General features: G+C 40.2%; 1 protein-coding gene across 2 annotated transcripts in view; it reads left to right on the top strand.

The window, feature by feature from the left end:
* The window catches only part of LOC131229753 (probable ubiquitin-like-specific protease 2B), a 36,538-nt gene extending 24,667 nt beyond the window's left edge, over window positions 1-11,871 (top strand). For both annotated transcript variants that reach the window (XM_058225768.1, XM_058225767.1), the window contains exons 10-16: window positions 62-262; window positions 356-411; window positions 498-591; window positions 1,829-1,919; window positions 4,302-4,421; window positions 8,992-9,429; window positions 10,865-11,871. In XM_058225768.1, the coding sequence (XP_058081751.1) occupies window positions 62-262; window positions 356-411; window positions 498-591; window positions 1,829-1,919; window positions 4,302-4,421; window positions 8,992-9,429; window positions 10,865-11,497 (1,633 nt within the window). In that variant the 3' untranslated portion in view covers window positions 11,498-11,871. The remainder of the gene's footprint in view (window positions 1-61; window positions 263-355; window positions 412-497; window positions 592-1,828; window positions 1,920-4,301; window positions 4,422-8,991; window positions 9,430-10,864) is intronic.
* Window positions 11,872-24,247: the final 12,376 nt, after the last annotated feature.

The raw sequence follows: 24,247 nt of genomic DNA, 5'->3' as shown, positions 1-24,247 counted from the left end.
CATTAGGGCTTCAATTCAACTTTCTAGAGAGGTTACTTATGATAGTTCACTTGAATGACAGATATTTAAAGAATAAAATCCAACCTGAAGACAAGCATAGGTTCCATTTTTTCAACAGTTTTTTCTTCCGCAAGCTAGCTGATCTAGACAAGGATCCAGGAAGTGTAAAAGAAGGGAGGGCAGCTTTCCTACGTGTTCGTAAATGGACACGGAAAGTAAATATATTTGAAAAGGATTACATCCTCATACCTGTAAATTTCAAGTAAGAAAAATTTTGCTTGATGCATATTTTATACTTATGAATAAGTTAACTCTGATATTCCAAATTTATGCATTGTGGTATATTGCACAACAGTCTTCATTGGAGTTTGATGGTTATATGTCATCCTGGAGAAGTAGCTTATTTTAAAGGCAAGCGTCCAGTATTTGCATAATCTCCATTTCTTTCTCAAGTATGAATGTCTCTCTTTTGTTCATGCAATACTTTTCTCTTTCAGATGAAGAAATTGAAAAGGCACCTAAAGTACCATGCATATTGCACATGGATTCTATCAAAGGAAGTCACACAGGTTTAAAGAATCTTATTCAAAGGTGAATGGTCTTCTTCAATTTCCATCCTAGTTTATGTAGGGTTTCTTATCCTTTTATTTAAGGATGGGGTTTTTAATCCATTGCTTTGATGGATACTTGTAATCTTTAATTCTAATAAAATTACTTCTGTCGATCACCATCACCATCATAGCCTTATCCTAACTAAGTTATCGTTGGCAATTAAAAAAAAAAATCCATCTGATCTGAATGATAGGTTCCTAAAAAGTTTTTCTATAGAAACACACCAAGTTCCATATAAAAAAATGCAGCATACGTTTTCCTTGTATAATGAACGTTTTAGAAAGTAATTTGTATGAAACTTTCCAGAATCTACTTTTTTCTTCCTATGGTTTCTTATCCATGTCTTGATTCCAGCATAAATGCTTAGAAGGCCATTTCCAAAACAGTTTGTTAGATTATGATTTCTTTATGTGATGGAGGTTTTTCATTGGCTAAAGCTTCTTTCATTTGTGAATTTTCCCAGGCAATTCAATGTTTCATGCAATAGTGATTCTTTTTCTATGCCACATGATTCATTTGGTTGATATCATTCTAGCTATTGTCTGAAAATTCAATTTCCATCTGCTCAGGCATATTTATTCTGGTTTGGAAATAGATCTTCATGTTGTTTTTCAATTTGTGGTTGTACAAAGTGAAGTTGGAACAAAGTTTGTAGTATCACACTGTAGACTTAATGCTAACCAGCATTTCCATCTAATCTGCATTTTCAAGCTAGATTTGGTCCCATTTTCAAATCAACTTTCAATTCTCTAGCGATTCTAAGCTATAATTTTCAGGAGTGAACCTTTCTGATTTTGCTCTCTATGCACCCAGATATGATGCGAGCACATAATTGGAAGGTCATGAGTATGGATTTTACACAAAGTTGAAGTGTTGGACACAATATTATATGAATATGTTAACCATTTTGTGAAGTATTTGTCTCGTAGGTTATATGAGATGGAACCTCTTTTCATGATTGATGATCACCACTTTTGTTCTAAAGAGTAATCTTGTATAAATTATTTCTTTTGTTGTGTTTAAAGTTTCTACAAACTATGAGTGACTTTCACTTCTTTATCTTGAGAGGATAGTTATGTATAGGTCCTCTCTTACATGACTGATGATCACCATTTTCATTTGATAACTAAATCTGGTTTATTAGTTGTATCTTTTGTGGTGTTTAAAGTTTCTAAGAATTATAGTTGACTTTCACTTCTTTATCTTGGGAGGATAGTTATCTATGGGAGGAGTGGAAAGAACGGCATGGGGAGTCATCTAAAGATCTTTCTTTAAAATTCTCAAACCTGCGATTTGTCCCTCTAGAGGTTCGTCTCTCTTTTTTCTATTAATATCTTGAGTCCTTATAATCATATTTGTTGATCAATGAGAATTGCCATATGAGTTGATTGTACGTATTTCTCTTTCTTTACTCTTTTTTTAGGGTATGAAAGACAGTAGAAAACATATTACAAATGCAGGGATTGGTCAGTATTGAGTGAACCTCTTTTTTCTCCAATTTTGGCGTGGGCATGCCATTCTCTTCTTTTGAAACAACAGAGGAATGATTTCCAAATTTGTCCAACAAGAGCTTCACTCACCTATACAGGGAGCTAGGCACCAAGGGCCTTGCTAAGACACTGCTAACCACTGAAAATTTGCTTGATGATCTCTCTCCACAATAAGATTCCTGGAGAAAAAATGTGGAGATCTCTAAGAGCGTGTATCTTTACAGATATTGAATCCCCTGCACTCCAAGGGCCTGGGAAGGCCAGTACTAAACCCTTATCATCTCACCACGCCAATCCAAGCTGGACCATGACTATCAAAGACAACCACCATGTCCAGCTTTAGTTGTGCCTGCAGCAGCAGGTTTCCTACAACCCTTGTTTTCTCAACCCTTTCCTCCTAAACTTAGATCTGGAGTCTGAGACTTCCACTTAGCTATGATACTCAAACACAACATCCTTTGATTTTTTTTTATAACAGAAGTGGATATGGCCCACCTAGCTGTTATTCTCTTATAATCTTTTGTTTATGTTAATTGGGATATGCTGGTTATTTTTGCATTTGTTACTTAAAAGATATAAATGTCATGTTAGATTTGCTTTGTTCTAAAAAGGGGGAGGTGGAGGTTCTACTCAATTAGGGCTTTCATCTTCTTTTCTTTTCTCTTCTCTTTTTCTTTTCTTCTTTCACGTGCAACAATCCCTGCTACAGTATATCTACAGTGTTGTGATATAGTAACAAGCAGATTGTTCTACGTGGTATCAGAGAAATCTTGTTTCCGATCTAATTTATACCTCCTATCTACCCTATCCTTGTTTCCTTCATTTATTTTTCGGCTCTCTCATCCTTCTTGCACTGAAAATCTTTAAGAAACCTAGGGTTCCTTTTCCTTTTCTTTTATTATTATTATTAATTTTTGTGCGTTTAGGGCCTTTGTAATGGCCTGTGCATGAGAAGGGGATGAAATGTTCGTGATCATCGCCTCTCGTGAGATGGTGTGAACGTGTGGGTTGATTGCATTCATTAGATGCCGTGTTCATGATCATCAACCCTCGTGATTGGTTGGAACGTGAGGACGTGTGGGTTGGTTATTCTCTTTAGGTGCGGTGTGCATACCATGTGAAGCGTACAAGTTGAGTATTCATTGATCACGAAAGGCCAACCCATTTTTATATAAGCTTGTGGTATATATTTTAGTCACTTGTCCTAGATGGAAGTGAGAAGTGATTCTCTAACTGGATTCATAAATCCATCTAATTTTTTAGGGGTCAAATATCCTCTATTAAATTAAATGGAACAAACTATCTCCAATGGTCCAAGTCCATTCAAGTACTTTTAATAGTAAAGGGGAAATTGAAATACTTGATTGCGAAAAAACCCTGTGAGAGTTCTAGTACATATGAACTACGGACTTAGGAGAATGCTCAAATTATAATATAGTTGTGGAATAGTATGGAATCATCCATCAGTGCTAATGTAATGTTTTTAAATACTGCAAAGGAAGTTTGGGAAGCACTACGAGAGATGTATTCATCCGACAGAGATATCTCTCATATGTATCAGTTATATGAAGAAATATTTGAGCTCCAACAACTGAAACTCGGATTTCCCCAGTTCTTCCGTTTTCACCTTGAAAGTCCAAATTGCTTGTTGCTTGAAATCCATTTCGACGGAGCAGTTATGCATATGCATGGATTTCAAAACATTTTGTTGCTAATTTGTTGAAAGAATGAATGAATTTTAAAATGCAATTTTCTCCAGTCTGAAATCCCTCTCCAATCTCTCTCCACCAAATCTGTTTTGATGCAAATTGTCTCAAGTGGAGTTGTTAAAACACGACTAGAACTGGAATCCCCAAAAAAATTGGGCAAAAAGTTTTTGTTGGAAATTTTCTTAATTTATGCTTATTTACATTGTTCCAATTGAAACGATACCATCGTTGTTATATTGTAAAATATGTATTCCAATCATTGATTGTATCACATCTATTGGAAAAACGATATATCAGCCAATATCGTAGATATTTAAAGCATAACCTTTTGTTCATAATGTGCGAAACGGAGCATGGTGTTCATATTCACTTTCTTTTTCAATCTTTTTTATAACTATGTTTGCTTTGTTCCAGCTAGGTCTGTTCTTTTCGTATGTTCATTGAAAATGCATAGAATGTTCATACTTAATTATTTTCCCTTGTGCTTCAGCTGCCACAACAAGAAAATTCATTTGATTGTGGCCTCTTTTTGCTCCATTATGTGGAACTGTTTTTGGAGGAAGCTCCATTAAACTTCAGCCCCTTCAAGATAACAAAGTTCTCAAATTTTGTAAGTGATCCTTTCTCATTCTACAAAATTTATGATGTTTTAGTTTTACGATCTCCCATGTGTAGGACATGATGACCATAGTATTCAGAGACCTGGTTTTTTCTTGAAATAAAATTAATTTTCTCGTTGTATATTTAGTTTGATTAATGCTAGGTCTGTTCAAGCAAGCACAATTGTTTGGCACTCACCTCTCAAGAAAGATCCAAGCCAGTCACCAAGCAAGTCCCATACTGTAGTCTGACCAAGCTGATCATCAGGAGGGCTGCATGTGTCCAAAGAAATGGGTGATTAAGAGAAATTGATCATTGGTCGACATTCAGTATACACCTGTGGCCCACCTGATGATCAAACTGGCATATTTGCCAGATGAGGAACCTGGACAGTGGGGCCAACATGATCAGCAGATTGGGTCTTTCCTCGATGTTCTACAAACATCATTGTCATTAAGCCTTATCCCAATTACTATTCTTCAGTGTTCTATAAACATCATCATCATCGTCTAACCCTTATGCCAATGACTATTCCTCAGCGTTCAATAAACACTGTGGACTAATTATATCTATGCATATTTCCTTTCTTGAGAGAATCTTTTGTCTATGTCACGCGCTTAATTGGAAATGTTGATCCTCTTTTCAAGGTTCGTGTTATTGAGGAATTTTCATTGACTTGTTCTTGTCCAACTTTTGAAATCTTATTTGCACTTTCAATTGTTTTGGACACCTTGATCAGCTTCCTTTTGTATTGTTAAAGTAAGCACGCTGTTTTATGAAATAGAACTGCTTTGTTGAGGCCTCCTAAATCATGAAATTGTTTCAAAAAACTTGATGAACTTGGAAAATTCTATTGTTTTAATGAGAAAGGTTTCTATATGGTCAAAAACTCAAAATATGAACTAATGATTTCTGCATCTCTGGGATTGGGAGTTGTCAAGTGTAAGTAGGAGTTGGAATCTACCATGGCTTGTGGGTGAAGACTTCAACAACATGTGAGTAAATAGGAGTTGAAAATGCATAGGATCACAACATCTATGTGGAAATTTGATTATTGATTCAAATGAGTTCATTGACCTTCCACTTTTTCTTCTTCTTTTTTTCTTTATTTATTTTTATTTTTATTTTGGGGTGGGGGGGTTCACTTGGAAGAACAATCAAGATCGGCTGGTCATGTGCGAGTTGGACAGGTTCATTATCTCAGTGGATTGAGAAAGTCACTTCCTGGGTGTGTGTCAATAAGCGTTGCCGAGGTCGATATCGGATCATGTTCCTGTTTGCATTGAGTTGAGGGGTATTGTGTGTGGGCTAATTCCTTTCGAATTCCAGAATTTGTGGGTAAAGCAAGAGGGTTTTGGGGAACTGGTGGTAGAGTGGTGGAATGGATGTGCGGTAGAGGGTTGGGCTAGATATAGATCATTGAAGAAACTTCAACTCATTAAGATTAAGCTGAAAGAGTTGAGCAAATCTAAATTTGGAGTTGAAAGGATGAGGAAAAAGGAGTTGCTTGGCAACATGTTGATAGAGAAGGAGGGTGGTGTTTTAGATGATCAGAGATGACTAGAGAAAGAAGCCCCTGTATCATCTTATCAAGCGATCCAAGCTAGAGAAGGCTATGGCGAGACAAAAGTCTAGAGCAATTTGGTTGAAAGAGAGAGATATCCATCTTCAAAATTTAGCGCCTTTATGCAAAAGAAGATTGCATAGGGCCAAGATTGGATGGCCTAGTTTTCAAGACTATTAATGAGGAGCAAGCTTTTTGGCTTGAGAGAGATTTCAAAGCGAGGTTAGGAAAGTGGGCTCGAAGATTGATGCGGATAAGGCCCGGGCTTGGATTGTCGGGTCCTTGGAGTACAAATGCAGCGGAATATCGTATAAAACGATTTGATAAAGGGGCCCATCCCAGGAAATCCCATTTGCAATAACATCATATTTCTAAAGCGTAGAAGAGTGGAGATCACTCATGAACCAAATTGGTCACGAAAAACAATGTCTGTGATGAAGATTTATAGATTCCATTCTCCTAAATGAAGGAGTCTCTCCCTGATCTATTTCAATACTGGAGAATCAAGATGGCCCAGCGTGTAATCCTCTGGTAGGTGTCAAGGAAGATGTATGCCATCCACAAAGGTGGACCACATGTGAAGAGGATTGAAAAAAGAAAAAAAGAAAAAAACCAAAGGGATTCTTGTGGGAAGGTAGGGTGAAGGGTCATAAATTTGACCTTGTGTGTTGGAAAGATTTTCAAAAGCCAAAAGCAAAAGGTTGCCTTGCTTTGGGAAGGCTAAGGGAGTGCGGGTATTATCTTCTATTGAGGGTCATAAGTTTGGATGGCCATTAGCAAAGTCAGGAGGGAATCTAGAAGGGAGGAGCATTCAAACCCAGGGGAAGTTGGTGGCTTGTTTGAGGAAAGAACGTGTTTTGTGATTGGAAGAGGCGATAGTGTCTACATTTGGAGGCAGCGTTTTAAATGGTGAATAGCATGTAGCGTAGTGTTCACTCCTCTAAAGCATGAGGCTAAGCTACATAGCGTGTAGCATAAGCCACATGCTATTTCTAGATTTTTAATTAAGGTTGCATCAAATATCAAGAAATTTCTTGATATTTTGCAGCAAATTTCACTAACTAATAATGAATTTCATGATATCTGGTGCAACCAAACACGGCCTAAATAATATACAAAATAAGGCAACTATTAATTATGAAGAAAGAGCAATAGAACTAGTTTAATACTGTTGCTTTTATTATTATACTAAAATCTCTGAAAAGATTAACTAATTTTTATTGAGAAATAGAAAAAATTAGCAAATCATTGAAAATGTTAATCAATTTTTGTTTGAATGGAAAATAACTTGTAGTGCAAGCTATATAGCCTATAACGTAGGCTATGTAGTGTGTACCGCATGTAGCATAGGCCACATGCTACTTAAGCTATTTTCATGAGCTACATAATGTTCAGGGTCAGCTATACTGCATAGCGTAAGCTATTTAAAACATTGTTTGAAGGGATATTTGGTTTGGGGACATCCCTTTGGCAATATCTTTTCCCTGTTTGTTTGCTCTCACTGCGAACAAGGAGGCAAAGGTGCGGAGTGCTACCAGTCATTGGGAGGTTCTATGGTGTGGAATATAGCACTCAAAAGGAACCATAATAATGAAGCAAATGAGTATGCATCCCTATTGTATGCTCTCAAGGTGGTGGCAGAGATGGGATGATGCTGATAGGAAGGTTTGGAAGTGCTCGACAAATGGTTACTTCTCGTCCAAATCCCTCCTCTTGAAAGGAATATGATTGATGCTGAACATGTGCCTCATGTGTAGAGGAGATGAGCAGTTTGTGAACCATCTCTTCCCTCACTGCCAGGCTGCTCAGAGAGGTTTGGGCTTACTTTTTCAAATTTTTAGAGTCAGCTGGGTGACAAGCACCTGTGTCAAATGTTATTGAGGATTGGGGGGCTGGGTCCTTCTCGAGGTGCAGAAAAATGACCTGGAAGATGGTCCCTTGTGCTATTTTGTGGGGCATATTGAGAGAAGAATGCCAAGATCTTCAAAGGAAAAGTCTCCCCCTCCATAAAATGGGGTATTACTTCCATGGTTCTTGATTGGGCTATGGTGTTACCGGAATCCCCATGGTGGTTCTTCAAGGTGATGTTTGGGGATTTAGATTCTAGTGTATTTGGCTATCTCTCTTTAAGCAAGCATGCTCTTCCCTCGAGGTTCCTTTGGCAACATGGAATCGGAGGGATTTATGGGATTTGCTGTTTTGGGGGTTGGGTAGTTAGGAATTGGAGGGATTTGGATTCATTTGGACATGTGATGCAGGACAATTAACCACTTGCTCTAAAAGCTTGAACTGTTAGAGCATGGAGAATTAATCCTTTTATCTCATAGCCCAGGCCCCACATCTCATGGGTTAGGACCTCGGCCGACCCCCCCTCGTGGGCCCCAAATCACATGGGTACTGCCTCACACGGGCTGCCCACCTTGAGTGTGTCCCCGCATCCCACAGGCTTCCCTACTCGAGCCCGGTGTGAAATTCGCATTAATCACCCCCGGTGAGGAGTCTCAAACACGAGACCTCTCCCGTGGGCCCCGCCCACCCCGAGTGTGCCCCTGCATCCCACAGGTGACCCCACTCGAGCCCGGTGTGAAAATGCCCTTGCATTAATATAAGCGGAATCCAAATCCTCCAAAAGAGCTCTTTTTGAACTACCACCTCAAAGCTCTGACTCCAAATCCACCCTATTCCATACGGACTAAAATCCACTTGATTCCACATGAGTTCAAATCCATGCTGCCAAACAAGTCCTTGGGCTTTTCTATTCCTGCTTTTTTGTGGTCTCAAGTTCTGTTTGCTTTCTTTTTGTTGGGCTTAATGAATTAGTCATGCTCTCAATAAAATAAAATAAAAGAGTTTTGCTTGTTTGAGACGTCCAGGGGCAGCATAGCAAAGATTCAATATTCAAGCATACTTCTTTTTCAATAAAATTTTGTTGATTCTAAAAAAAGCATACTTATTTTCAGACTAAAAGATACATGCCAATTCAGCTCATGTATATGCAGTGGGTTTTTCTTTACAGCTCAATGCAGATTGGTTTCCGCCTTTCGAGGCTTCTCACAAGCGTTCTGTGATTCAGAAGCTAATCTTTGAACTTCTGAATGACCATTCTCTGAAAATTCCTCCAGCTGCATGCAGCAGTCAGCATGGTTCTCCTAAGTTTCAAGAAATCAATGCCCAGAAAGAACAAGCTGTACAGTTCCTTTCTGAGCAATGCAGTCCAACCAAGAAGAGGGGTCTTGGTAATTCATTTTGCTCCACCGTCAATGGAGGCATTGAGATTGAACTGTTGCCTCCATCATCTCCTCGCAGTGTTCAGTGTGATAAAGAATCAGGCATTATTTTCAGGGAGTTTCTTGAGCAAGGAAATATTGCAGGGTCTTCCCTGGATACACAGTGTGGACCTTTTCACCGGCTCGACTCCTTTCAAGAGCTCAGTACTCCAATGTCACCAATAGAGGTATTTTATTATTCTTATGTATTACTAATAAAAAGTCACTAACCATTTAATTAAAGGGCTGCCCTCTAGTCGTACCTGTACCACCATAAAAGCTATAGTCTTACCAGTCAGATGTGGGGCCCGTGTGATGCATGAATGAAATCCCACCTGTCCATCGGATGCGTCAGAGCATGTTCATCTCAGATCCCGAAAATCGGGCTGATCCATGAATCCCATGGGTCATGTTAACAGGGTAGAAGTTAGAAGGAATGCCCACCTTTGATTTGTGCAGAGGACCGACCATGTTTTTATATGGAATCAAGGCTGTTTTGACCATGCATCTAGCCTGGATGATGTGCCCCTGTGCAAAACAAGGGTGGGCGTCCTCTCTCACATTGTTCCCTGTGTTATGGCTCATCTGATCGTTGGATGAGGCTGATTTTTGGCACCTGGGGATAACATGAGGTGATATGTCCAATGGACTGGTTGGATGCCCTGCATGTGTCATGTGGGCCCCACATTTTCCCAGTACCAAATTAAGTTTCTAGGGTACTGGTACCACTTGAGCGTGCCTCTTAATTACGACACCATACCTCTGCTATCTTTGAAACTTAAATTGTAGCCATGATTAGTTTGATAGCATGAGAACCTCTTAATATTAAAAGTAGTTATGCTGTGCTCCTTCGTGCATATGCAGTCACCACACCTGTTTGCGCCATTTGTGAGAATGAGGCATGCAATTGAGAGATTGGGGCTGTTCATCAGGTGGGTCCTGCAATTAATGTGCAGGCTTGAAAATCAGGCTAAACCACTTATGAGACGGACGACGATGCATGTCAAATATGAATTGTCTGTTATCCTTTTCTAACCGTCCAACTTCATACTTGTGTAGCCTACTTGATGATTAGGCCAGGCTGGTTTCTGGGCAAAAGCACATTCACCTTGGAGACTTCCTGGTCAACGGCCCGGATCTCAGATGTGTGCAAGCATGGCATGTGTGGGGGAGTTAGTTGGAGATGCACAACTGGTCTCAGCAGTCCTCATTTTGAATGAATCAAAACTTGACTGATTTGCATAGCCCCTGAAGAAGCTCATTTTCATCCAGTGGTAATTGTGTCTATGATTTATTGTAGACATTGAGTCAGGCAGACCCAAGATTGTGTGCTTCTTCTGTTGTCAACATATTCCTTGTTTCAGATTTTGCATTTTGGTTGAAATCAGTGAATTCTTGGTGCAACTTGGGCCAGACTCAAATGAAGGATCAGCATTTTTAAATGACCGCCATGCTGCATGCTAATTGGTCCTTTGGTAGGCCTTTGAAAAACCAAACAAAAAGGCTGATTTGAAATGACAACATCTGCATCTTCTGTACATTGTGCATTTCTGGAAGTTAGAAAGTGCTTGTTACTTCATTTTCTTATTACTTCACCTGTCTGGTGTTTGTTTGCTCCAACAGGAAGATGCAGAAACTGGCGAGCAGTTTGTGTTCTCACCTTCAAATAGAGTTGGTTATAAGCTGCAGGCTGAAATTACAGTCGAAGCATGTTCGGCCCCATATTCCCCCAATGACGTTGCAGCAGTTGAGGCATCATGTTCCCAAGATATGTCCATGCAACCCAAGCAGCACGAGGGTAGTGAGTCAATGTGTTGTGGGTCCCAGAATTCAATTGGTTCTGTGGCTGAAATTACAGTCGAAGCAGGTTCCAATGAGCAGTTAGAAGAAACAGAGGAAAAGCCGAGGTTGGTCTTGCCAGAGACTTTTGAGGGTAACCCTGAGAATCCAGCTGCGGCTTCTGATGAGAGGCTGGAGACCTGCGCGGTTGAAGATACTCAGGAGGGGGATGCTGTTGCTGAGAGCAAGGAGATTCAGGATTCGTTTATCCCCTGCCAACAAAACCATCCTTCCCCTTCTCTTCAGGATGTTGAAACAACAGAAAACAGCAAGCCTTTGAGCAATGGTGGTGTGCAATTGAGCGGTGAAGGTTTGGAGGAGGGATTGGAACAGCAGGCCCACAAACGCTTGAAGGTCACGCCTCCTGAGGGGGAAAGGGAACACATGCAAAGTATGGAGAGCAATTGCCAATCATGAATTTGGCTCCAGTTTCCAAACTAGCAGCTTCGCCCTTATGACTACTGACTTGGGTTGATTTCTTGCGCTGTTCATATTGTCATGGCTTTTCCATAATGTGGTTCAAGGTATTAGCCAAACTCATGAAGGCAGTTCGGTCAGGTGCTTTCCTAGAATGATTCTCTTTCTCAGTTGTATTCCTTCTCTCGTGCTTTTTCCCCCTTGTTTCCATCACTGACGCTGATGTTGTCCATGTAAAATATTGTTTCAAACGCTTTGTAGATTTCAGGTTAGTGTGGAACTCCATCAGTGGTGTGATTAAATCAGTAGATCTCAAATCTAAGAGTGTCTCTTGTGCTACTTCCTCAATTGAGGAAGATTGCTTTGTTTAGTGCCGATGATTTTCGCAGGCTCTACGGTCTAATGAGATTTCGTCATCACTGGTTGGATTGTTTTCCTGTCTAACATCGTGTCGGACATAACAGGAATTCATTCGACTGCATTGGATTGGCTGTGATGTTATAGCTGAATAGTCTGAATTCAGGCCAAGTGCAGGGATCAGCTATGTTTCAGTATCACTGATTTGGTTGATTAGATCAATGGTACAAACGACTTTGCTTCTATAAAGTATCATTTCACGTATGCCTTTGGATGCACTGCTGAATTTTCTTGAAATCATCGGTACAATGAAATGACCAGATAGTAGTTTTTCGTTTTCAAAGCATTCATATTCAGGTTCTGTACCATAGTTCTAAAACCTGGTCTCTGACTTGAAACTTGCTGAGTCAACTCAACTCTTAACATGATCTTGAGCAGAGTCACTTAGAAACTCGCTGACAAGCAAGACTCAGTTTTGACTCGGCGAGACTCATCGAGTTGGCTGACACGACTCGACATGACTGGAACTGAGTCACTGAGTGAATGCCATTTCAGTTTCTTTTTCTTGTTACCATCTTCTCATTCATTTTATATGTTTCTCAACCGCCTAACTCTGATGTATCCTCATATTCTAAGATTTTACCAATGGGGTTCCTTTTGCATTCATCTAAGCGGTTCATCATGTGGGACATAGTGAAAGATCGACTTTGTTCAGCAAGTGGGTTCCACCATGTAGACTACCTGGCCAAAATCAAACCATCCACTGCTTCCAACGCAATGGCCCACTGGATGAGAGGACTGGCCCAAATTCTGACTTCGGACATCAAAATTTACATAATTGATTCACTGATGGACGGTTTGGATTTTGATACCCATGGAGCACGCCAGCACATCTGGTGGCTTGTAGAGGACCCCCTTTGAACATGCACCCTAGATAGACAATATGTTTGATTTTCTACTAGTACAAGTAGGCCCACCATCCAGCTATCCAGACCACGGTGGCCCTGAAAAATCTCCCCAATAGAAAGATTCTAATAATATTTCGTCCTTTCAATTGAAAATGTGTACAGTTTTGTTCGAGATGGACCATTAGTTCTATTATTGGGGTATCCATTTCATATGGTAAGATGAACCATTAACAATATTCAGTACTTTCAATTCAAAGGGTGAAATTAGATGGTTAAGATCGCCCATGCTTCATCACCACAGAGGTCCCACATTTGAACAATCCAAATTCCCATATACACACTGCACATGTACGGTGGATGTGTAACCACGGGGGTTAAAGGTGCGATGATACATCAAAAATAATTGATGCAGGAAGGCCTACTTTGGATGGAAATCGGATTGCATACTGAGTTGCTCAGTACGCTCTGATCGTACTGAGTAAACTCAGTTGGGCCCACCGTGAATGTATGTAGTCTATCCACACCGTCCATCTGTTTTTCCAATTAGTTTAAGGGGTTGAACCCAAAATTGAAGCATATCCAAAGATCAAGCCCATCATACCACAGGAAACAGTGGGAATAATGATTTCCACCGTTGAAATCTAGCTAGGCCACACAGTGATGTTTACCTGTCATCCAACCTGTTCATAAGATCATCCAGACATGGATGAATGGAAAACATAAAAATAAGCTTGATTCAAAACTTACTTAGTCCCCGTGAGTTTTTCAACGGTAGATGTTTCGTGTTGTGTGGTTCATTTTAGTGTTGGATATGCTTCATTTTTGGGCTCAAGCCCTAAAATTATCCAATAAAATGAATGGACGGAGTGGATCAAATACATAAATCCTAGTGAACCTCATAGAGTTTACTCAGTACTGTAAGCGTACTAAGTAACTAGAGGTGGGCATATTGGACCCGATCCGGCGGATCCGACCCGACTTGGTACCGTTCCGAACAGAACCAGCGGCATAGATTGGCCTGATCGAGTTTGTCCATCCAGATCCGATCGTTTTTCGGATCAGGTTCGGATAGTAGTGTATCCGGACAGAACCGATCCAAAAATCCGGACTGAAAGGGTCCGAACCGACCCGACCAGACCCGATCCGGGGATGTAAATATCCCTCTATTTTACAAAATATATCTGTATCTTTGGCTTTTCGTTTGGCGCCAAAAAAACTCGCTGAACATACACTTAGCCCCCAACTCTCTCTCTATCTCTCTTTATATTTGTCTCTCCCTTTTCTGTTGAAGATGAAGGCGAGTAGAAGACTAGTTAGATAAGCGGTAGATCAAATACCTCTCTTTCTGCCGTTAGATTTTGGGGATTTCTCTGTTGAAGAGATATACACTGAGATACGATGGATAATTGTGGACGGAAGAGAGAAAGAGAAAAAGACTGATAGCAGACATTGATCGAAGAAGGTTGGCGTACAACTGTTTACAGGCATCGTCTTGATAGCCAAACCTAAAGACGGAAGCGAATTGGCTAATGTAACGTTAGCAAGTTCTGTGGCTTTAATCACGAGGTATGTGTTATATCCAAACCGTTCATCCATTTGGCAATATCATATTAAGGGTTGGGACAAAAGTAAAACAGACCTAACCATTAAGTGGACCACACTACGGAAAGCAGCGGGGTATTGAATGTCTACCATTGATACCCTTTATGGGTTCACAGAAGTTTTGGATCAACATGAAATTTGTTTTTCCACTTCATTCAGGTCTTTGTGACCTTAAGAACAGATTGGATGGAAAAGAAACATTATGGTGGCCCTACGAATTGTTTAACGGTGAAAATCATCATCTCCGTTGCAATTTATGGTGTGGTCCAGATTGTCTTTGGATCTGATTCATTTTTTTGGATAACGCTCTAAAATGATCTCTAAAAATAGATGAACGGTGTAGATATAGTAAATAAGTCACTGTGGGGCCATGTAACGTGGATCTCCTTTGAACTGTTCGTACAACTCGGAGCTCGAGGAGCGTCAGTGCTCATCTTCGCACGACATGTGCCTAGATCAGCTAGCTAGCTGGTGCTAGCTGTACTTGAGGGAGACGGATCGGCTACTCTCCCCCGTGGCTGATGGTTGGTGCTCTGTGGGCCCCACCATGATGTACGTGTTTCATCCATTCCGTTCATCCATTTTTACGGATCATTTTTGGGCTTGATAAAAAAAGTATAGGGATATAAATCTTAGGTGGGCCACACCACAAAAAAACAATAATGAATGGATATTCACCATTAAAATCCTCTGAAGGCCCACTGTACTGTTTATTTGAAATCTAATCGGTTGATTGGTCATAAAGACCCAGATGAAGGGAAAAAATAAATATAAGCTTGATCCAAAACTTTTATTGCCCTCGAAACGTTTTTAATGGTCCAAATTCATTCAACACTTTCATGTAATGTGGTCCACTTAAGATTGAGATATACTTCATTTTTTTAATTTCATATCATAAAATGATATATAAAAATAGATGGACGGCATGGATGACACACATACATCATGGTGGGCCCCACAGAACACCAACTACTAGCCACTTGGGAGTTACCATTTACAAAGCTTCTTCAAAAACCTATCCCTGTTGTGTAAAGCTTCTTCGAGAAGCTATCTGCGTTGTAAAGCTTATTCAAGAAGCTATCTCTAGTGTAAAGCTTCTTTAATAAGCTAACCGTCCATTTTTTTCCAACTGAGTAAATTATGTGGGGCCCATTTAAAACTTTTTTTGGTTTATCCACACCGTCCATCAGTTTTTATCCAAACCTTACTCAATCCGATCCGACTTGGTTTTTCTGACTGAGTCAGAGTCGGATCGATTCAGGCCACTACGAGTTCGGATCCGTTCGAGTTAAATGACCCGGATCCGATCCCAAATCAGATCGAGTTCGGGTTGGGACCTACAAATTTTGAACCTGGTCGATTTGGACCAAATCCGATCCGACTCGGTCCGATGCCCAACTCTATGAGTAACTCAGTACGCAATCCACTTCCCTTTGGATGGGTTATATCCTAAAAATCCTGTAGACCAGTTATCATGTGGACCACCATGTAGTCCATGACCATCCCTTTTCCTAGCAATCTATTTCTTTGGAGAAGTTTGGCCCACTTGATTGATGGATTGACGCAGGGATGAATGTGATGAGGTCGATCCCGTCTTCCTCAAGGATAACTACTCCGAATCCACGGAGCTTCTCTGGACTCCTTACGGAGACTTCTTAAATCCATGAGGAAAGAAAGCAAGAAAATAAAAATAAATTCAAATTTTAATTGATTAATTGAAATAAACGAGTTCACAACCCTTTAAATAGGTATAGCAAGCAATATGAGAGACATCAGAAGCAAACTTAACTAAAACTCCCTAAAATTTGTAACTTACTATAAATAGTAAATTTATTTTTTTATAGTAAGTATTCTATGTGGCTTCACCACGTTATTCTCCTAATTATTCTAAGCACTTTATGTGTTGGACACAACTCTTATAGTAAAAACGGAACTAAATATAGAATTCGGCCGTTGATATGATAGAATCTCACAAATTCGGCGTGGGTAACTTGGCATAGCCGGGTTGGTTGGCTAAAGTAGCTCGTCCTACCCCAAAATCATATGGTACGTCGAGTAACTCATTCCGTCTTGTGAGATATGTCTGTTTTAAGGTTATGAGAGTCTTGATGACTACTGCCTCTGATCGGGCCTTCTCTGGTCCATCTTGGACATGAAAGTGTCTGCGACCTGCTCTACATCAGTCCCATCTTCTTCAAAAGAATTTATCCTCGAGTTCTCTTGTTACTTCGGTTCATGATACTCCATCTGGTGCGCCGTAACGATACTTGAATCAAAAGTTATAATCAATTTACGGTCTACCTTCTTTTAGTCCAACCATGCTAGGACTGTATCTGTGACACATTCTACATCATGGATGGACTAGATTTCAAAGCAACATGGACGCTTCATGCTAATTTGCGGACCGTTCTTGATCATAAAACATGAACCTTGTGGCTTGCCTGGCAAACAGCCTTGATCTTGCACGTGATGTGGTCGTGTAACTTCGTGTAGCTGAATGCTACCATTCATCCATGTAAAAATCCGAGGGCCTGTTTGGAACATGGGAACACGCGGTATAGAATTGCATTTAGTCATAGCCTGTTTGGAACACGTGAATTCTATCCTGCGTTTGGAAATGATAAGAAGGATTGGGTTAATCCATGTATATGGCCCATGTTAATGTATGTGCTTTATTCACGTTGTTTATCCATATGCCATTGTAGATACTCCACCTTAAGCTGACAAGTTGATTGAATTGGACCATCTCAACTCAACTCAACTCATTGACTAAACCTTAATCCAAACTCTAATTCTAAACCCTAAGCCTGACTCTAAAAGCCCTGGAAGCCTAAACCCTAGGAACCCAAGAATCCTAATCGACCCACCAAGTCAACTCACTGAGTCATACTAAGTCAACTCGATGGATCAAACCCAATCAATCTACTTAGTCAAAACCAATTCTAAGCTAACTCAAAATTAAGTACAAACCCAAACCCATGGGCCCACGAACAGTCTAAATTAAATTCAACAAACAAACTCCAAAGTAATCGGAACTCCCACACTCCAAAAGCCGAGGAAGCCTAAACCTTAAGAACCCATTAATCCTAGTCGACCCATTGAGTCAACTCACCGAGTCATACTGAGTCAACTCAATTGGTCAAACCCGATCAACCTACCTAGTCAAAACCAACTATAATCCAACTCAAAACTAAGTCCAAGGCCAAAATCATGGGCCCACCAGAGGTCCAAAGTGAATTCAACAAATAAACCCCAAAGCAATCGGAACTCCCATATGCCACGTGGCACACCTCCTGCTTGCTACTTGGTAGGGGTATCCAACGCATGCAAAATTTCCTTTTACAAAGGGCAATCAAGTGAGAAATTTAAAAAGACCTTTGGCCCCTCTGACCATAAATTACAATCTTACCAACTAATTCAACTGATCAAATCAAGCCACCTGGTGATCTAGAATCTCAATTATTCAACCCTATTTAAACCCTAAACTATTCTAAAATTACAAGCACAAAACATAAAAATATGGGGAATATAAATAGCCCATTCCCTTTCTCATTTGTATCGTCCAATAATTTTAGAAAATCCAGAGAATCTAGTAAAGTTAGAAATCCATCAAGCATCCAAAACCTCCAATGCTCTTAAGCTTCTCCCTTTAGCCAGTCAAGCCACTAAAGAGATACGAGAGTAATAGGAAAGAGTCTAGCCCAGTCAAGCCCAATCTTCAACATCCTAAGCCATCTACTCTTAATTCAAGCCACTCAATTCAATCCTCGCGACACTATCATCTAATCATCAATCAACTTTGTTCGCCCCAGCATTAGCATTTTGCCACACCCATTCCTTTCTCAACCCTCCACTCATCTCATCCATCAGCATTGCATTGCATAGCAGTGTGCACACAATCGGCTTAAGCATATACTTTATGTCCTATCAATATAATCTGTCCATCAAAAACTCTGATCGATTAGTTTACACTTTGGCAAATAGAGAAGTTAGGACAGATTTATCCAACCCAAACCAAAACTTGTTATTGGGCGGATTTCAAACAATTGAAACTTTTTATTATTATGCTTATACTGTGATTTATCAGTATTTATACTAAAACAAAAGGTCCATAGATGGCATTTGGATGCTGGTAACTTTTCAATTGTAAATAAGTGATTGAAGGCGAGTTTTAATTGCAAGTGACTTACTTCGGGATAAAATGTGAAATGATGGAGGTTTGAAATAACCAGTCTAAGAGTTTTTTGTTAAAAAAATAAAATAAAATTCTTTTTCACCATCTAAAGTGAGGCCCATGATATAAACGGCTTGGATAACAGATGCAAAAAGGCCAATTCGCCCCAATGCTGCATATGGGGTTGTATTCCATCAAACCTTGGATTCCAAACTTTGCAATTATGATGTTTTCATGTCGGACTCAAAAAGGGGCAGTGTAGCAGGGAGCTCACCACCCTTTACCCTCTGGTGTGAAGACTGGGGCCCACCGTGATGCATGTGTTTTATCCACGCCGTCCATCCATTTTTACACCTCATCATAGGGTGTGACCCGAAAATTGAAGCATATCCAAAACTCAGATGGACCATACCACAGAAAAAAGTAAGGATAATGATGCCCACCGTTGAAACCTTTCTAGATCCCACAGTGATGTCTATTTGTCATCCAAGCTGTTCATAAGGTCACAAAGACCTGGATGAATGGAAAAACACAAATATCAGCTTAATCCAATATTCCTGTGGCCCCTAAGAAATTTTCAGCTATGGGCATTCAATTCCCCTCTTTCCTATGGTGTGGTCCACTTTAACTTTGGATATGCTTCCATTTTGGTCTGATGCCTTAATATGAGCTAGCAAAATGGATGGACGGTATGGATAAAGAAAATACATCATGGTGGCCCCACAGAGTCTTGACGGCAACATAAAATGGTAGTGAGGCGTTACTACACAATCAGTGTCCCAAAAAGTACGTAATCGTGTAAAAGCTAGACGCGGTTTGGCTGGGACGTGTCAAAGTTCTGTGGGCCCCATCATGATGTATATGTTTTATCCACACCGTCCGTCCAATTTTTCAGTTCATTTTAGGGCATGAGCCAAAAAATGAGACAGATCCAAAGGTCAAATAAACGGCACCACACGAAGCAATAGGGATTAAACCCTTACCGTTGAAAACCTTATGGGTCATAAGAGTTTTGGATTGAGAGCATTTTTTCCCTTCATCTTAGTCTGTGTGACCTTATCAACAGTTTGGATGACAAATAAACATTACTGTAGCCCTAGTAAGGCTTCAACGGTGGATATCATTCTCCCCAATATTTCCTATGGTGTGGTCTACTTGAGCTTTGGATCTGCCTCATTTTTTGGTTCGCAGGCTCAAATGAGCTGGAAAAATGAATGGACGGCGTGGATAAAGACACATATATCATGGTGGGTCCACAGAGCTTTGACACTGGCTAGCTGGCTGGTCTTCGGGTCACCAACCAAACCGCGTACGTAAAAGCTGTTTTGATGCTCCTGCAAAAGGTCGGCCAAAAAATATGGGCCGTCCACTCATAAAGCAGGACTTGCATTTCTAGAAAAGAATGGCTTATGTTCAAATGCTGACAGCCTTTGCATTGATGAACGCTGCCATCTGATGAGTTTTACTTACCTTATGATAGGCCCACCTTTTGCACGGAAACCTATGAGTGCATACACCGTGAAATGGTATTATGCAGCATCTGCATAGTTCTACCTACTTCCCTTCTAATGACACGTGGCAAATATTTGATATGTGGGCCCCATGACTATAGCCTTTTGGCCCATTAGCCCACTGGATCCGACGGTCCCAAATATCATACGTAAATGGTAGGGAAGCGTATTGGGTGGTGACCCAAACACCACCGACATTCATGATGACCGGACTCTGTGGGCCCACTGTGATATGCTTGTTTTATCCACATCGTCCATCTGTTTTGCAAGCTCATTTTAAGCATGAGCCCAAAATTGAAGTATATCTAAAGCTCAAGTGGACCACACATTAGGGATTGAACGGTTACAGTTGAAAGTTTTTTTTTTTAGCCACGGAAGTTTTGGATCAAGCTGATATTTGTAGTTTCCCTTCATACAGGTCTGTGTGACCTTATAAATAGGTTAGATTGAAAATAAACATCACGGTGGGGCCTAGGAAGGTTTCAACGGTGGATGTCATTATCCCCATTGTTTCCTGTGGTGTGGCCCACCCTTGGATATGCTTCAATTTTGGGCTAGTTTCCTAAAATTAGCTTACAAAATGGATGAACGGCGTGGATAAAACATCTAATCCCAGTGGGACCCACAGAGTCCACTCACCAGGGATGTCGGTGGTGTTGGGTATCCACTCAATCCGCTTACAAGTATACCATAGCAGCATTCTGCAACAATAATATCTGTCCGTTCATCACAGTAGCAGCCATGTCCTCCATTGTTTATGGTGGTGATTCGACCACGCTGGCATGTCCAAGTCCAGCCCATGAGCAAAGCACCAAACAGTCCATAACCCATCCAGCCCAATTGGTCATGGCCAGGCCGGGCCCACCTCCAAATTAGCCCACTAGTGTTTGTAAGTGGGACCAGACAGCAGAGACCAGCCCACTTCACTCTTATTTATACTCTGGCATCATAGATCCTCGATACACAGGCTCTTAGAAATTGTACACCTGTATTCATTACCGAAGATTAAACTGGCTAAATCATAGAAGCCACCGTCACTAATTCACAATGCCAAAATCAAATTTCTCCATCAATCCTAACCTCTGATTCTCCTTTTCATTTTTAACCATCCAATCCATGTCCACCAATCTGGTAGTCAAATTATCAAATAATCATAATATTTGGTTAATGATACATCCCAACTGGGACCCATCATTTGGACAGTTTAATTAGAAGTAGTTGCATGCACGATGCTATTATTAAGTAACTTCTAAGTGCTTGAGTATCATCTATCACCCTCTGCCAGAGTATTAAAGCTTTCCTCGCTACCACCGTACCGTTGTGACATCATGCAGCACGGACGGCAGATGGTCGGCCCGATGAATTGCCGATGAAGGAAAGGGCTCGAACTACGAGGCGATCCGAGGAATAAGCACGGTAGTGTAGTGTCGGTGCCTCAAATGATCATATACAAAATGTCGTACGTTAAATAAAATGCAACGCTTCCTTTTTCCACTTATGTATCAATTATTAATAAAATCTGATCCGTCAAAATGGTTTTAATTTCAATAAAAATCACAAAAAGTAAAATAAAGATGACTCATTAATCATGAAGAGCTATGTATTTGAAATAAATGTATATCTGATGGACTGACTCAATTTATACTTGTGGTCCACCCGATAAAAAGTTATATTTTTCCCCTATAATGTTTTTTATCGTATTTTACACCGTTTCAATGTTCATATGCTCTACTACACAAAAATAAAAGAGAACATTTGCACGTTAAGCTAATTGTACAATGTTGCAGGAGATCATTTTTCGGAGAATCATGACAGGATGAGAGTACACTTGCGCATCAACGGTACATTTGCCATGACAACGAAAGGTTCGATCAATACATCGCGATTTATACAAGGTGATACGTCGGGACCTTAGCCTTTAAATCTGGATGATATATAAATAATCCAAGCCGTTTATACGATGTATCTCATTTTCTTAGTAATTAAAAAATAAAATTTCTTAAAATTGATTTTCTTTACAATTTTATATTTTGCATTTTTGCTTTGAAAATGGACACTTAAAAAACCTTTGTGTAATGAAAACTCTGAAACATTCTATGTGATAAATATTTCAGGCGTGTCCCATCCAAAGGGAGCGTATTATATAAACGGTTTGGATTATTTTAAAAAATTATATTAAATAAATTTCCGACGTATTATATCGTACTACATCGCGATGTATTCGAGCCAACCATTATTAATAAGTGATATCTGCACCACAATACTGATAGATGCACCTCCCTTTTCTAATTATTGAAGAGAAATGGTACAAATTTGTATGTGGGTACTGCCCAAAGTAGAGAAATGGTCCAATGCTCCTTTAAATTAGCGTCCTGGACCTGCAACTGGACACTTGGCCAGTCTAATAATTGATCTAGACTGTCCATTACGTCCAACATACATCTCATGGACTACCACCCATATGTCACACTGATCTGCCCATCTCAACCATCTGATCAAATATTCTCTAATATGGACGATCGAGATTGTCTATACAAAAAATGGTCTGGTCAGAAATTTAATCCATTATTTGTTCGATCCCATTATGATTCCGACGATTCTCAATCATAATTTTTTAGGCAATCCTGACCATCTATCCAGGGCATGAAAAAGTGATGGCCATAAATGAAGACAAATCAAGGATCGATTGAATCATCTGATAAATGTAATTTTTATCTGGTATCCAATGTCGTATGTTATTGACATAATGGACGGTTCAGATCAATTTATGAGATCTCACAAGAGACCCAGTTCAACTAGAATCATCACAACTTATCTACAGTGATAGAGAGCACAGGAACATTTCTCTTGGGTTTAAATACCAGACAATGATTTTCCCAGCCTCCAAAAAAAGAGAACTAGAAAGATGCCGCGCAAACGCTGTTCGTTGGATTAGCCATCCAGATGCTTTTCACCCTAGAAGTTCCATGAAAATCACGTTCCAGAGAGATCTGTACCATTAATCATGTGGGGACCACGTATAAATGAATCTTAAAAAACTTTCAATCTATGCAGTCATCAGAGAAGACAAGATGTTTATTCAACAAATGAACGGATAGAAACACATTCACATTCTTCATAAATTCAAAGAATATCACTAATTTGAAGTACTAAATTTCATCCCATTTTGTCCGTGGTAGGTTTTTCGTCTGATGAATGGTCTGGATCTGAAGCATGAGTGAAAACATTGGCACGTGATTCGAGAAGAATACCCCCAATCACACGCGGGAGAAGAGCAGCCACATCCTCTATTCTTTTTCCAGTGTCACGGACTCGCGGGCAAGCGGATTTTGTCGTGAGGTGCGAACCACCTTTTTCTCTGGTAGCGTTAAGACTCTGTGGGGCCTACCATGATGTATTTATTTCATCCACGCCGTCCATACGTTTTTTCGTATCATTTCATGGCTTCGTAAAAAAATTGAAGCATATAAAAATATCAAGTGGACCACACCATAGAAAATATTGAGGATAATATGTCCCAAAACTTCTTAGGGCTCGTATTAATGTATATTTGTCATCCAAACCGTTGATAAGGTCACAAATACTTGGATGAAGGGAAACAAAAGCATCACCTTTATCCAAAACTTCTGTGGCACCGATAATTTTTAACGGTAGGCATTCAATTTCCACTGTTTCCTTATGATGTGGTCCACTTGAGTTTTGGATACACTTGAATTTGGCCAATGCTCTAAAATGAATTAGAAAAGTGGATGGACGGCGTGGATAAGATACATACATCCCGTTGGGCCCCACACCACGGTAAACAGAGTGTCACCTCACAATCCGCGTCCCGTCACGGGCCCACGGCCGCGTTGCCACGACTTTACGACGAGGAATGCTATCTGGATTCGCGCGAGGAAAGATCGATGAAGTGAATCGCGTCACGCTTCTGAAGGGGAACGGATTGGCTACTCCCCTGCCTCCGGCGGCTGTTGGTCGGTGTTCTGTGGGCCCCACCATGATGTATTTGTTTCATCCATTCCGTTCATCCATTTTTAAAGATCATTTTAGGCCTTGATCGCATAAATGGTAGGATACAAATCTCAGGTGGACCACACCACAGAAAACAATAATGATTGGATGTCCACCATTAAAATCCTCCTAAGGCCCACTGTACTGTTTATTTGACATCCAATACGTTGATTAAGTCTTTCAAACC

This window comes from Magnolia sinica, chromosome 16 (genome assembly GCF_029962835.1).
Source record: "Magnolia sinica isolate HGM2019 chromosome 16, MsV1, whole genome shotgun sequence".
NCBI classification, from domain to species: Eukaryota; Viridiplantae; Streptophyta; class Magnoliopsida; order Magnoliales; family Magnoliaceae; genus Magnolia; species Magnolia sinica.
Note: the sequence above shows the minus strand (reverse complement) of the source record. Positions and strands in the feature narration are given on the sequence as shown.